The 15,776-nt window shown below is 40.3% G+C and overlaps 3 protein-coding genes across 4 annotated transcripts; 1 reads left to right on the top strand and 2 right to left on the bottom strand.

Annotated features, from left to right (window-relative positions):
- On the bottom strand, window positions 1–2,587 carry LOC124057710 (protein C2-DOMAIN ABA-RELATED 4-like). 2 transcript variants are annotated; one of them, XM_046386210.1, is made up of 2 exons: window positions 2,487–2,587; window positions 1–485 (listed from the first exon to the last, which is right to left on the bottom strand). In XM_046386210.1, the coding sequence occupies exon 2, from the start codon at window positions 457–459 to the stop codon at window positions 73–75; it is 387 nt and encodes a 128-aa protein (XP_046242166.1). In that variant the 5' UTR covers window positions 460–485; window positions 2,487–2,587; the 3' UTR covers window positions 1–72. The 2 variants fall into 2 exon arrangements, with proteins under 2 accessions (XP_046242166.1, XP_046242167.1); XM_046386211.1 differs by having other exon boundaries at window positions 1–473.
- Window positions 2,588–5,532: 2,945 nt separating this feature from the next.
- On the bottom strand, window positions 5,533–7,872 carry LOC124057708 (perforin-1-like). The gene is made up of 2 exons (XM_046386207.1): window positions 7,809–7,872; window positions 5,533–6,544 (listed from the first exon to the last, which is right to left on the bottom strand). Exons 1-2 carry the CDS (start codon window positions 7,855–7,857, stop codon window positions 6,141–6,143), a joined length of 453 nt encoding a protein of 150 aa, XP_046242163.1. The 5' UTR covers window positions 7,858–7,872; the 3' UTR covers window positions 5,533–6,140.
- An 873-nt stretch (window positions 7,873–8,745) lies between these two features.
- Window positions 8,746–15,299, top strand: fam151b (family with sequence similarity 151 member B). The gene is made up of 6 exons (XM_046386197.1): window positions 8,746–8,899; window positions 9,067–9,192; window positions 9,835–9,994; window positions 10,068–10,285; window positions 12,060–12,195; window positions 13,999–15,299. The coding sequence occupies exons 1-6, from the start codon at window positions 8,818–8,820 to the stop codon at window positions 14,150–14,152; spliced, it is 876 nt and encodes a 291-aa protein (XP_046242153.1). The 5' UTR covers window positions 8,746–8,817; the 3' UTR covers window positions 14,153–15,299.
- The last annotated feature ends 477 nt before the right edge of the window (window positions 15,300–15,776 follow it).

Below are 15,776 nucleotides of genomic sequence, written 5' to 3'. Positions count from 1 at the left end.
ATATTCTGAGGGATGTGCAGGTGGATCTAAAGACTGAAGGTCAGCTACATCTACACATGGCTAATGACTGCTTCAGCCGAGGGTGTAGGAATAATGGAGGGTGCCGCCTTTCTTCAGGAAGCAGTCGTGCTCATGTGTTCCCAGCTTGATCTGTCTCTGGCAGACGCCCACCAGGTCATCAAAGAGAACGTCACTGTCATGAACCTCAAGCTTCAGTACGTCGTTCTCCTGGGCCTGAAAGTAGGTGAACTCCTCCTCCCACCAGGGGTTTGCGTCATTGTTACGGATGGATGTTTTACCCAGGTTGGCGGAGCCACAGAACACCTTGACATAGCCATCTGTGGTTCCCAAGAGGTTGGAGGGAAGATCGCTGGCTCGCAGGTTATACAGCCTCAGCTGAGCTTCAGCTACAGACAGACTGCACAGGACCAACAGGAGGAGTGGAACACCAGAGGCCATTGCGTCAAAGGAGGCTGTGGATGACACTGTAATAAATCATACCGATGGTTGAGATGGTTTTATGACACAGTCCTAGCTTTCAGGGCTTGTGACTGTTCAAGAACACTATTTTACTCCACACTACTTTTAGGAATACTTCTGAAACAGTGGCCCATTCATATTAAGTGCTTTGAGATTCAAGTTGGCAGTAATAATGCAATGAGGATTACCACAGTATCAGACTTCTATACTATGTCTGTGTAGATTCTCAGCCATCAAGATAATCTTGCATGGAAGAGCTTAAGTTGGGGCAACTGGACTTCAGTTTAAACTGAAGCTCTTCTATGCATAGTAGCAGACAGAACTTTTTCAGTAAGCATCACTCAGAATTATAAATGTTTTGCCCTCCATGACCAAACAAATGTAATTTAAGACTTGAGTCTTTGAAGCAACCACTGTTGCCAGACAAGAACGTTGATATTGGACAGTTATGCAAAATCCTGGATTCAATGAGAGTAATTTTTATGTGCAATGGCAGCATTTTTCATATTCTTACTTTCTTCAATACAAACATATGGCTGCACTGTTGTATAAGCAGTTGTTAACTGAACTGTGACAGGATGCAGACTCCTATACCTACACTCCCTACACATCATTACTTTCTACATTACTACATGCATTAGACAAAAATTATTACATGTGTCATTATTCAATATAAGCCCATTATGTTTTGTGTGTTTGAGGTTTTAATATTATTCTTTAGCTTCCCAGTAGTATTATTTATGTATTCAAACGCAAACATATAAATATTTGTCCAAGTATGTACATTTTTGGATCAAAATGCTGTTTTCCAAGCTTTTCTAAAAATTTCCCATGTGATGTAACATGATGAATTCGGATGATCACATTGCTAGTCCACCTGAGCCTTCATGAGCTGCAGGTCTGTGTGTGTTTGAACATGACAGGGCTGAACTACACACACACACACACACACACACACACACAGATACGACGTTGTCCACGCTCAGCGGACAGGATAAAGTGTGCACTGAGTTCACACAAAATTCAGCAGTGTGTCCCACAGGATTGCTTTTGTGTTTTAGAACGTAGCCACTGTGAAACAAATCTGTGAAACATAAAATCACTGTGAAATATATCTGAAAATAATGTTTAATGTTCTCATTGAGATTTGGAGTAACTTTGAATAGAGGTTTTTAAAACAGCCACTCTCAGATAAACCACTGCTAACACTCTGCATACATGAAATTATTTGTCAAATATTCCAATTAAAATAGTGGCAGAAATCCCAGATATCCTATCACTGTGAGGTCTTTTTCTGTCAGATGCAATGTTATGTTAATTACATATATAAGATAGAACTCCTTAAGTTTTTTCCATTTGTAAATCTAATATACTGTCATTGTGAAGCAGGGTGACCAACCATTGCTATTCTTTAGTTAGGAAACTCTGTGAGAAATTCCATTAGTGTTTCTAATATGTTGTTTATATAAGGATATATGCGAATAGAAATAAAATAAATGTGCCAGCATGTTTTGTTTGTTTTTGGGGAGGGGTGTTTCCCCATGGGTGTTTTCACCCATTTTCATGTGATATTTATTTATGGTTGTTTTTTTTTATTATTATTATTTCTCTTGTTAGGTTCCTTTCAGATGTTCTAGAGTGTCCTGAGAAAACTTTTCCACTGGGTTTCATCACATTTACATCAGGACACCTTTTGTGAAATGCTCTTAGGCAGACCAGTATGCAAGAAGTACTTGATATACACATTATTACAAGTCTTTGCAATGCAATTAATGAAGCATTTACGGGGCCTGTCATGTACAACACGTTATCACAATACAGTAACAAACCATCAGGACAATTGCAGGACACTGAGCATATATGGCAGTTTGTGAAACTTAAAATAGATTGTAGATGCCTCTTTGCAAACATGCAGGGAAGAAATAGTTTAAAGTCTTGGATTAGTATGAAATTAAAAAGGACAACACAAACTCTGAGTAAATTTACAGTAACAGGTGTAGCCTTACCTGTAGCCTTGATGCTTCGTATCTCCCCAGACTACTGTGTTTGCTGTTCCATTTGTTTTTAAAGGCTGGCATAGTTCATCTCATATCAGTTTAAACTCACCCCCCCCCCCCCCCCCCCACAACACAACCTGCTACACTCTCAGCATTACATAATATGGCTGAGCTACAATTTTTTGTCTCTAGGTTATCCTTTAACTGGGGGACCATGAAGAATAGGACCCAAATTCACGACTCAGTAGACATACTTCAGTAAAACTCACATTCTTAAATGTGATGGCAAAGGTTTGGTACACAGGTAGGCAATCAGAGAAAGTGAACAAATCCAAATGGGGAGGGGGATGCAAAAGCAAAAAAGGCGAGGAAGAGTCCAGAAAAAACAAGAAGACAAACACAAGGAATTGCTGGACTACAGAACATAACAAACTGGCACAAGAGAGAGGCAGAGCTCCCCCATACATGGGAGCTAACAAGACACAGGTGAAACAAATTATGGATGGAGAAAACAATCAAAACTGGTTGGAAAAGAACAAGGACAGGAAGCGAGACACAGAGAAACCAACGCAACAGAGAACTGACAAGAATAAAACAGGAAACACCAAAACCAAATTATGGCTAAGACACATGAGAAGTGTAGGTTGTGTTGTTTGGACCATTAGCCACCTTATCCAATAACTGATGAAAGGATTACTGTACTACAATGATCGAATTAGGTCCAATTTAGTTATACAATACTTACAGTCATTATATTCATATTTTCAACTGAAAAGGCTGCTGATGAGAGCCAATTACTCTTTGTTAATCTAATAGGGATGGCGGTGATGTCACTTCTGTGATGTTTAAGAGAAAAGATCTGTGTGCAGATAGCAGGTTGCACAGGTTCTGATCCTCGGTTTTCACAATGTCATGACATCAGTGTGAGGACAGAAGACCACGTGAAGAGGATTTATTGTGCAGATACATAAAATGCAAGTTTCAACATCTGTGCATCATCCACAAAGTTATTTATATTCATAGAATGTTTTGATGTGTTTTTTTATTGTACTGGGGTATTAATCCATACATAAATGAGTCCAGTTATGAATGGACGTTTGATCCTTTGTCCAAACCACAGAAGACCTTAACATAGCCAGCTGTGATTCCCAACAAGTCAGCGGGAAGATGGTGGCTCCTTCACCTGAGTCACACTGAGTCACACTCAGACAGCACAGGACCGGCAAGATAAGAGGGAGACTGGAGGCCATGGCTTCACAGGACGCTGTGGAACAACTAATCTAGATTTTAGCTAGCATTCGGAAAAGTCTTCTTGTATCTAACTTTTCATTGTTTAAATTTATCTACTTAATTAACCTATTTAAATGTCAAATTTACTAGCTGTTATTTAACATGAAATCATCATAACCATTTCAGAAGACAGAACACAAGTATGTTTAATAAAACTCTGATCAATAAAACTAATACACTTTACAAGATTATTGGGAGCTTTGTAGATGATGAGGAGGGCTCTGAAGTGGATATGCTGCTTTATTGGAGCCAGTGAAGGTGTTGCAGGATGGGTGTAACGCATTTCTTTGAGTAACTTCCACTTTGACTTCTAAAGAAGTCTCTTATGTCCACTTTTCTTTTTTTAAGACATCGCACATGCGCACATGGACACCGATTCAAAGGTTAATGTAAATGAAACCTCTGATATTACAATCCCTCCAACTGACGTGACCCAGGCCAGGCAGATTAACAAACAGATTAACAAGGACTCCTGAGCGCAGACCAGCAGACCGGTGTGCAAGCCAGGTGGAGTGACAGCAGGGACGGCCAATCACACAAGAAACGTCAGAGCCAATCGAGGAGCTTGTGGGCGGTCTAAACTAAGGGAAACAGGGTTCATTTTGAGCGACCGTTTTCCGGTTGGTCCTAGTGCCTGACGAGTCTCAGTTTACTACAGCGTAACATTGTTTTTGGACTGTATAAAGTGCAGGGGACCAAAACGGCTTTTTGAAAAAGTGCAGGGGACATGTCCCCTGTGTCCCCCCCCCGCCCAAATTACGTCCGTGTGTGTCAGTGTTTGGCAAGTTCGACTCTTTTTATTGAATCGGATGGTTCACTCTCGAGCGGTAAATTGAACGAATCTTTTTTTGAGTCATTTAGTTCATTTTTACAGCAAACGAACTGTAGTGCTTGTTGCTCGCCACCCAGCCTGAGCTGCCTGGCTGTCATGTGACAAAAGAACGAGGACCTGAGGACGGACACACAGTTGAGTGAGTCGTGAACTAATCATTTCTGTTTCCTGCTGTCCTGCTGACTGAGCTTACGCAGCAGCCTGTCATGTAGTGAGAGAAGGTACTGCATGAAAATGAACGAATCGCTCACTGAGAGGACTCATTACTCCCGACTCATAAAAGATTGAATGAATCGTTCACAAACGAAACATCACTAGAAGAGGTCGTCTTGTTAGAGACAGGTACACATACACCCACATTCAAAAGAAGACTTTTACTTATAAGTTTTCTTTCCTATGACAGTCTAAACAGGCTATGTCTTCTGCGACATAGGAGGAGGAGGAGCTTTGTTAATTTAAAAGTAATTTTAGCTGTTTCAGTTTTTTATGAACCGTGAGAACAAAGAAAAACAAATCTTGGTCCTAAACCTATCTGGTCATCAAAGTCACAAAAAGAAATATTCTATTAATTTGGAACAAGTTTTGATAAGCATGAAATGAGCCAATTATACCTTTGAAATGCAACCTTGATTAATTGTGTCACTGTGGCAAATTGTTACAATGTTGGAATTCTGCAATAATGTGAGAAAGAGAGGCAGGAGTGCTGTAGCTCTGTGTCATTTAGTATTCAACATTAGCTGTGTTTGATCAGTCTTCATCTATATGTTGTATTTGTCCTCAGTTGACAGTATAAGCCTTCCACCACTGTGCACTTGAGAGAGTTTGCTTTGTGTTCCATCTGTTTTGACCTGCTGCAGTATAGACACATTACTCAAATTATTTATTGTTCAAAATCATATAATGAAGTGGAAGACAGATATAACAGATCCATGCTCAATGCTCAATAGTTTATTTTTACTCTCCTCCAAAATTCCTGATTGTTACTGCCTTACCCCATCACCTGTTTTTTTCCATTGTGCCTACAATCAAGTACCAGCAGGAGCCTCCAAGCATTTTGTATGTTTGATGATATTCCACTATAAATTACAGGGTAAGGTTTACTTCTATGTGACAAACAGGGTAAGAGCTCAACAGAAAAGCATAATAAAAACACTGGAATGAATGCTCACAGGGTTTATTCAGTAAAACTGGTTGGATCTTTTTGGATAATGTGAATGTGATTTGTCTGAATAATGGAATGAGAACCTGCACACCAGTCTCTTAAAGCCATATGCCAAGATGTAGTCATGCTAGTTGTAGTAAATATAAACTGCCTGTACTGTCACATACAGCTAAACTATCCAATGGTATAGAGCGACAGCATTGCCAGAATAAGGTTTATTGTTTGTGGTAACCAGTTAAAGTAAATAATTTTATGGTCTAATCTGAAATGGTGACTCAGATTTGGGTCAAAGAGCCTAACACCTAAAATATTCTGAGGGATGTGCAGGTGGATCTAAAGACTGAACGTCAGCTACATCTACATATGGCTAATGACTGCTTCAGCCGAGGGTGTAGGAATAATGGAGGGTGCCGCCTTTCTCCAGAAAGCACTCGTGCTCGTGTGTTCCCAGCTTGATCTGTCTCTGGCAGACGCCCACCAGGTCATCAAAGAGAACGTCACTGTCATGAACCTCAAGCCTCAGTACGTCGTTCTCCAGGGCCTGAAAGTAGGTGAACTCCTCCTCCCACCAGGGGTTTGCGTTGTTGTCGCGGATGGATGTTTGACCCACTTTCTCAAAACCACAGATCACCTTGACATAGCCATCTGTGATTCCCAACAAATCAGAGGGAAGATCGTTGGCTCGTAGGTCAAACACCTTCAACTGGGACTGAGCCACACTCAGACAGCACAGGACCAGCAAAAGAAGAGGAAGACTGGAGGCCATGGCTTCACTTGCCTTCACTGTGGAACAACAAATCTAGATGTTAGCAAGCATTCAGAAATGTCTTCCTATATCTAATTTTTCACTATTTAAATTTAATGTCATGTTAGGGTTTCAAGTTTACTAGCTGTAGCCTAACATGTACACCAAATGTGTCACCAAACTTTAAAAAAGCAGAGAAACTCACTTGTCGAACACTGGCTTGAGACATTGCTTTTGGGTCAATTTAGAAAAATTCTGCTGCTAAGAAATTTTTTTTTTTTTTTTTTTTAATTTTTTCTTGGTTGTTTTTTCCCTGGAAGAAGCTGTCTTGTTAGATGCCTCACTGATGTCATCAGGTTATCTCAGTTTGGGCTGGGAGAGCACAACTTTATAAAATAAAGTCTGGATTACAAACTGTAGATGTGGAGTTTGAAAGAAGTGAATGAAAAAGAAATCAAGTTCCATTATTGGAACTGTAGAATCCAGTGTTGCTGGAGCTTGCTTGGCGCTAGGAAACTAAAAGTCAAGACATCTTGGTATCTACTGTTTACATTTTGGCCTTTTTCTATGGTCTCTTGTGAACTTTAATGTAAGCTATTAGTGGACTGGAGTACTCTTTTAATTAAAGGCCATTATCTGACATAACTAAGTGTGTCTAAAACCTTATAAAAGGGAGCTGCTGATAAGGTACAAACAGGAGGGCAACTGTGAAATTTCTGTGTGGCAGCAGCTGCTTTAACTTAAAAAAACAGCTCCACCCCTGAAAGATAGTCCATGTGGTTATCGTCTTTGCACGTAAAACTCGTTGAATGAGACATTAAAGAGATGTTGCATCGTTGAGTGTGAGTGTGAAAATTTAGCTCCATAACAGCTGGATTTGTTTGGCCTGTTTCTCCTTTCACAGCTTTACCTACATTCACAAACTTTGAATCTATCCTTATTTATATATCAAACACTTCTGAATATCGATTATAGCTATTGTTGAACTGGATAAAATAAAATCATTTTTTTTATAAAGAAAAAAAACTATTAGTGAAGTAGTAGTAAAGTATTAGTGAACTGTGAAGTAGCAGTAGTTGCGGTACTGCTGCAGGACATGAGGCACTGCTAGTCATAATAGTTGAGTGTCAGTAGTAGCATGCACAGAAAGCGATGATAAATATTGACTGAAAGGAATAACTTGTAAATAAGGACAGTCATGGCAGCAATGACCTGACAACATGCATCAGTTTGAAGAAGTGGAAAGGGAAAATGAAAAAACTCGACTGGCCAGCGCTGTGAGATTAGATGTGCAATTCTTACCTGTAGTCCTGATACCTTTCTTCTCACTTTTCCATCTGCTGTTGCTCATTTTTAAAGGCCAGCAGAACTCATATCAGTTTGATAAAAGCCCTCCCATAAAACGCTTACTGAAGCACAATCTGCTGCACTCTCAGCGTTATGCAATATTATAAGAACAGATGCACTGCAAGCTTTTAATCAAAATTCACTTTATTGGTATGACCATATAATAATAATTTGGTATAAAAAACAAAACTGTCTATCTGTGAAGATAGTTTGGTGCTCATACTAGGGACTAAAATAGACAAAAATAACTATGTGTAATACAAAAAGTGTTGCTCACAAACTACACACTTTTACATGTCCACAGGGTGCACTCAGCACTTGGCAGAAATGCTTCCTCTTTTCGTGTACTCAGAGTATGGAATGAACTGCAAATGCATTACTTTAGAATTACTTTTACAAGCAGGGAGGAAAATTGTTGCTGTTTTAACCCTTGACTCAAGGTGCAATGTGTTATGGTTAGGGCTAGTATGCCCTGTATGTCAGGTTTTTTTACTATCTCCGTTGTGTTGCTTTTATGTATTGTATGTGTCCTAACGTGACATTATTGGGATTATCTTTAAAATCTTGGATAGTGGGTTTATATACTTACTTGGACAGGTCACCCGTCCATCACTGGGCTGACATATAGAGACAAACAACGACTTGCATTCGCGCACACAGTTTAAAGTCATTAATTAACCTAACCTACATGTCTTTGGATTAGAAGAAGAAATGGTTGAACATCTGTCTCTGCAGGAAGTATAAAAACAAAAATGTGTGGTAGGAGTTTTTAAAAATTTATTTAGCATTGAGGAAGGAAAATATAAAGTCTCGTTGGAGATTAATTGCATGCATTAATGATGAGATTTGTTTTTTTAATTCACGTTAATTGAAATCGGGGATTCTCCTGTACGGTAGGGGGCGGTATGATTCTAAAACGCAATACCTCCCGCTATTAAACAAGAAGAAGAAGAACTAATGCGCTATGAAGAGGAATTTTAATTTACGCACTTGTGCTTTGATTTTAACCGCATGTTTTACACTTGTCATCGTTTGGAATTTAAAGGGTAAACCCGCTAAAATATGTGAAGACTGTTTCCTACTTTCAGCTGCTGTCCACGTCATTCGTAGCAGTGCAGCTAGCTAACATTACAGTACCTTCTCACTCTACTGATCGTTACCAAGGAGACTGAAATGATACTGTGAGATAATAAAGCGCTGTTTCTGTTCGTAGAGAGGATGTCTGAGCAGACGCTGGAGTACTTGCTGAGGCACAGACACATAAAGAGGAAGGACGCTGCTGAGGTCAGATGGTCGCACGCTGTCAACAGCAGGAGCAGGCTGACGGAGGCTCTCACAGGTGGGTTTGACGTCTAGCGTGGGAGAAACCTCAGGGTGAGCAGCAGAGGAGGGATCCCTCCCCCAGGACGTGCAATGGATGCTGTACAGGCAGGAAAGCAGATAAATGGGGAATGTTGAGTCAGGGGAGAGCTGATGGAGGCAGCTCCTGGTGGGCAGGTTGGGTCGTGAACAGCGAAAGCAGGAGCAGCAGGTTAGTTGATGAGCAGGGACGGCAGGCAGGGTAGAAGCACAGGGAAGGAGGTGATGCAGATGGAGCTCTGGAGAAATTTTTGTCATTTTTGACAGTAAAAGTCATTTTAAAAGGTTAAATTAGTCGTGAAAATAAGAAGACTCATTGACAGAAACGATGTGCACAGATTATCACAGACACTTCTCTTTTTATGTGGCAGTGCAGTTCAACAGCCTCCAAAACAAGCATTCAGTTGAATCTTCACAAGTTAGGTTAGTTGGAAATATTCATTGGAATAAACACAAGTTCACGAGAGGGCCGGACACAAAGAGATAGCAGAGAGAATAGTCAATCATAATACCTGGACAAAACTAAGAAAATTATACTCTAGTCATGTCAAATGGGAATTTAGTCTGAAGTGAATAAGCACAACCTTCACTTGCCACTTTAATCAACAGCTTTCACCCTCAGGTCCCACTCATATGATTGAGGCTGATATAATCATGAGAAGCTATGATCCCAAAGAGCCAATCATGGCACATCCTCCTGACACAGACAGTGACATCACCCTGAGGGAGTGGCTGGAAGGAGTGAAGGCGCACAACAAGGGAATTAAACTAGATTTTAAGAGGTGAGACTCAGCGTCCTTCTAAGTGATGTGTGGTTGAGTGTGACACTAACGTGGTGATGTGCTCTGCCTGTAGCCTGGAGGCGGTGCCTCCATCTGTGATCCTGCTGGAGGAGGTTCTGGCTGAAGCAAGCCGACCTGTCTGGATCAATGCAGACGTTCTCTCTGGTCCTGGGGGACAGGCCACACCTTTGCAGCCTCAGGCTTTCCTTTCAGCTGTAACAGCTCTCCCCACTCACACTGTGCTCTCTCTTGGATGGACGACAGGATGGACTGCAGGGACAGAGAACCCAGGTGAAGACACTTCAGTACCACAGACTGTGCTGACATGGAGGCCTAATAATTAGGGTTGGGTATCATCAGAATTTTATCAACTCCAATTTGAACTCAGATTCAGATTTGGATTCCAGTTGTTATTATATCTGCCCTAATTAATTGGTTAATCGCTTAGTGAATTATTATTATAAAAAATGTTTTTCAGCTATTTTGACAAGTAGTTCTTCAAGCAAAAATGTCAAACATTATCTGTTCTATCGCTTATTATTATTATTATTATTACTATTATTCTTTTACTTTTTGTGATTTTTGACAGTAAAAGTCTTTTTAAAAGGTTAGAGGTCTAGTTCTTCTTATTGATTCCCAGTCTTTATACCAATATGAGGTGAAGTATTTTGATAACAAGGCAATTTTATTCTTTTAAAAGTTTGTTTGGATTTTGGGGGGGGGGGGGGGTTGTTGTTGAAGTAAGTTAATACAAAGGATTTGGACAAAGCAAAACTGTCACAAAGTAAACGCATACAATGAAATGTATGATTTGGAATGTATTTCTCTACTTTTTTTTCTGTACAAATGTAGCAGAGTAGGCGGTACAGTGGTTAGCCCCCACGTGTGAGTGTGTGGTTGTCTGTGGTTGACCAGTCCAGGGTGGCACACACACACACACACACACACCCCTTCCGCAGCCCTGACGGATAAACAGTATAGAAAATGGATGGATGTTACAGGGCTGTGCTTTATGCTACACTGAGGCAGCACTGACCCCTTTTGGTACACAGACAACATCACAAAAGCCATCCAAACAAACTCAGAGTGATTTGTCAGCATTTCTCGGGCATATATGAACACAGCAAACGAACTCAGACCTTGACTTAGGTAGATCACATTCTGTTTTGGCTTGTGGGCTAATCTTACTTCATACCACAGCAGTGTGAATAAGGCAAATATAGCAGCTGCCATCTTGTTCCAAGTGACAGTTACCCATAAACCAGTGCAATAAAGATCTGAGGCCTCATCAGAGCTGAAGAGGACCAGAAAGAGAACCGGTCCACTTTCCAAATGAACTCGTAATGTGGCAGCAAAAAGAACTGAGTCCCTTTCGTGTTGGTTCCTGAGTTTGGTTCATTTAAAAAGGACTGTATCTGAAAACACCCTTGGACATGTTAGTGGGGTTCTAGTGCTGGCTGACTCACTTAGGCTCACAAAGCCAGACCTTTTTTCATACTTCGTTTTAGTGCTATGCCAGCACTGGAGAAAGAGGATGGCAAAAGTGAACTTTCATTTACACTGACACTGTGCTGTGTTCTGACTTACAACTGATCAGCTTCCCACATGCAGTGCACTTTGCATTGTTGTTGTTGTCCTGTTATCCTGTTAAGATTTCAACAAATCCAGGTCAGTGTAAGTGTAAGTCATTCCCTGTAACAGCTGGTAGGTTTTAACAAACAGGAGTAGTGCATTTGTTGGGGACTATTTTCGGTAGTGGATTAATCTACCTTTGGAGAATATTTCCAGCATCAAGATGGTGTGTGTGTGGGACTGAGTCAAAATATATTAGTGTGTTTGTTCATGGTAGTGAAAGACCATGTCATTTGTCAGTGGATATGTTCAGCATTAGTTTGGGTCTGGACATGAGATTTATTTACAACAAGAAAAACGGAGATCACCAGCCTTATGCTCCAAAGCAGTTCCCGGCAGAGAAGACAGCTGTACCTCAAATAAATGGTTGGTGAAAACCTGCACATACGGTGAGAGGTAAGCGTGCTCATTGTTTTCTTTTAATGTTTTTCAGGTTACAGCTGGGATATGGTGCATGCGATGGAGGAGATTTGTAGAACCCTGAAACATCCAGTCACCTTCCCAGTGCGTGCAGCTCTTCTGGCCCAGTCGTTCTCCCAGCTCACATGGCTGCTGCAGCAGTCAGACAGGTGATTGTCAACACAGTGACCTACTGCTTTATATCCCCTTAGTTCCACTGCTGGACCTTTTACACATTACTCATCCTATCATTAAGATCCTGTCATAACAGAAAATTCTGGTGTATTTCAATCTGGCATACTTCCCATAAGTGTGGCCACCGTGGTTCTGTGAGTCTAATGCTCTCGCCAGCTCTGTCGTAGAGGCACTTTGTGGCCACCATCTCCTTATAGTCTGGAAGCACACTGTGCACTTGTGTGTGAACACTGGTAGCCCTCACATTACTTAGCTACTGTTTTAAACTATTAAAGGTTAAAGATACAATATTTTGATCATTAATGTAACACTACAACTACACTAAATAGACAACAGTATAGGAACACACTTCTTTATTATTGAACTCAGGCATGGTATGGGGCTGTTTTTAAGGTCATTTTCAAGACATTTTGGGTAATGCTAGGCTTCCAACCTTGTGCCAAAAGTTTAGAGATGACATGACTGTGTCCCAGTGCGCAAAGCAAAGCTCCATAAAGACATGGCTGGATGAGTTTGGTGTGGAAGAACTTGACTGGCCCACACAGAGCCCTGACCTCAACCCCATCAAACACCGTTAGGATGAACTGGAACGGAGATTGTGAGCCAGGCCTTTTGGTCCAACATCAGTGTCTGACCTCACTATTGCTCTACTGCATGAATGGACAAAAATTCTCACAGAAACACTCCCAGAAGAGTGGAAGCTCTTATAGCTGCAAAGCTGTCTATGCATTTAGAAAGTAAAGTCATTAAACTCCCTGTTGGTGTAATGGTCAGATGGCCCAATAGTTGTGTCCATATAGTGTTCCTGTTATGCAGAGATGGAGTAGCATGGTAATGTCCTGAGCAGAGAATGACATCACACTTCCTATTTGTGTGTTGTACTCTGAGCTTCACTCCAGGAAGAGAGTTGATGGTTGAGTGTCATTACCAGGTTGTCGAATGCGATTTACCACATTTACCACACCCTTGTTTGATAGTCATTTTTACTGGAACTGTTTGCGCAGATGCTGTGAGGCTTCATAATGTTCTCCGTGGTCAGTTGCTTCTGAATGTTCAGCGTGATTTTGTTTGCTGTCGTGTGTCTGAATCATGGTGTAATCTTTACACTGTGTGAAGTCTGTTAGGTTTGTATCTGTTGTCACAAGGTCAGAATGGTTTCACGATGCAAAGGCCTTCCACTCTTTCAGGGTTTTCTGGAAGCTCCCACTTAGCAAGTTTTGACTTTATTTTGTCAATTACTGACTGTTAACTCAACAGACCAATGCAACACACTGTGTCTCGTCCTGCTTCCCAGTGAGCATTTTGTATCTACTTGAAAGATATGACACACATCATTGCAGACAAAGAGAGAAAGAATTTTTGTATTAAGTTACATTTAAAATTACTCCAGCCCAAGCCCACAAAAACCCAGGCTGAACCTGACCCAAAACAAGGCCCGTTGTCAGGACCCGTTTGAGTTTAGGTCAGGTTGCTAAACTCTAGAACAGTTTGTGATCTAGTTCGGCTTGTAACGGCACAAAATGTGGAAAAAGTCGGACGTATTGAGTACCACAGGGCACACTGTGTATCAGCTGAAGCCATCACAGGGAACGCGGTTCAAACACAAATATTAATTTTAGCCCACATCCTTCCAGCCATAAAAAGCATTAGAAGTAAGACAAAGTAGAGTAAAGCAATAAGTGCTTTTGGGTTTTTCTTTGTTTAGAAGAATGACATGTGGTATGTTAATATCTTTGAACTGTTCAATAAATGTTTCTGCTGTCCCTTGTGATTTACAGGTATACTCTAACAGTGTGGACCAAACAGAATGACAGTGTAACACTACAGGACTTGCTGCCCTACAGAAAAGAGTTTGACATGAGGAGGATCTATTATGACCTGCCGGATTCCCTAAGGACAGAGCTCAGTGTGACATCACATGACAGTAACTGAAGCTGTGTGCTGTGTGGACAGCAGGTGGAGAGAGGAAAATCTCTGCCAGGCCTTTTCTGTGGTTCATCCGCCATCGACACTAACATCGTAACATGCCACAGCAGTGACTCTGGGCCTTGGAACATCCAGAAGCTAACTGTTAGAAAAAAGGAAAAAAGTGGCATCCATTGTTAATGTGATAGTCTTCTAGTTTCAGGGTGTGGTGGTCCTTGTGTGGGTGTGTTATGAACACTTCCATTGTTCAGCTTTGTTACTGTATCACATGTGGCAAACAGCTGACAGACAAATCTGTTTCACTTTTTCTGCAGAGTCTCTGGGCTGGATGCACTGACTGACAGTCACTATAATATCATACCGTGAAAAATATAAACTCACTCAGTTGAGTTGCTACAGTAGAACTTCTGTTGCTATATAATATGACTGGTAAAAGAAATATTCAGCTCCTTAAGTAAAAGTAGCAGTAATTCAGTGTGAAAATACTCCACAAGTCCTGCTTTCAGTATTCGATTTGAATAAAAATACAGAAGTTTAATAATTAACTGAATTACATTACATCACACCACTGGATGATATAGTAATTTAAAATTTTGGATAAAGGTTAAGTTGGATAGAGTCTGGGAAATACTGTAAAAACATGATAGTGATGTTAGAAATTAGATACAAGAATGTAAAATATATTGAGTTCACTCTAAGATGTATCAGAAATGTTGTCAGACTAATAAAGTTACAGGAATATTATATGGGGCTTTAAATAGTGAAGTAAATGAATTAGTCTCCCAGATATATACGTTATTTATTTAAATAAGTAAAAGTTAGTAAAAATGAGTTGCTGTGACATTTTAGTGGAGCTGATGGAGGTAAATGGATCTTGGGTGAACAGTAATCTGACAAAAATTTCTCTTACACTGTGATGAGGTTAATGATATGAGTAGCTGAGATAGCTGTGACAGCGTTCACTATTTTAATATGCTTCAGCTGTTGAACACCAGTCTGTACAAACGTGACGCTAAAGGCTAAGAGTCATTTTCAGTTCAGACCTGTGTGTTGTCACAGGACTGTTCTGACAGCTCTCCAGTGATCATTACTGTCGCAGATTTCCTTGTTATTTTCTGTGATTGAACCTGAAAATTAAATACTGAGTCCAAAACAAATGTGTTTTCACTGCCTGCCTTTCACTACATATAACTGTAAATTGCATATCTTCATACAAAGGCAGTGAAATATTTGCTGTAAGGTTTATTGAAAATAGTGCAACATAATACAACGCAGAACACTGAAGGTTGAGCACATCACTGTGTTGTTGCCACTGGCAACTCTGCACATGGTGAAAAGAATATCTGAGAATGTTTTAAATTTTCAAGGATGCAGATATACTGATTGGCAATTTAGAAAAAAGTTTTTTCTAAAAGATAAGGGTATTTTTTCCTTAGCATGCAGCTTATGTTCACAAATACCTTTTCTATTCTCTCACTGATATGCATTGTGCTCCATGTTCAAAAATATCAATATATTCAAAATATGATTCACACAAACTACTTTTATAACAACTTTGGTTTTAAACCAGTAGATTGGGAGTGGGTGTTTGTTGAGTTATATTTCACTCTGTACTGTATTTTTTTTTTTT

This window comes from Scatophagus argus, chromosome 4 (genome assembly GCF_020382885.2).
Source record: "Scatophagus argus isolate fScaArg1 chromosome 4, fScaArg1.pri, whole genome shotgun sequence".
Taxonomy (NCBI): domain Eukaryota; kingdom Metazoa; phylum Chordata; class Actinopteri; family Scatophagidae; genus Scatophagus; species Scatophagus argus.
The sequence above is the reverse complement of the archived record's forward strand: the minus strand, read 5'-3'. Positions and strand labels throughout refer to the sequence as shown.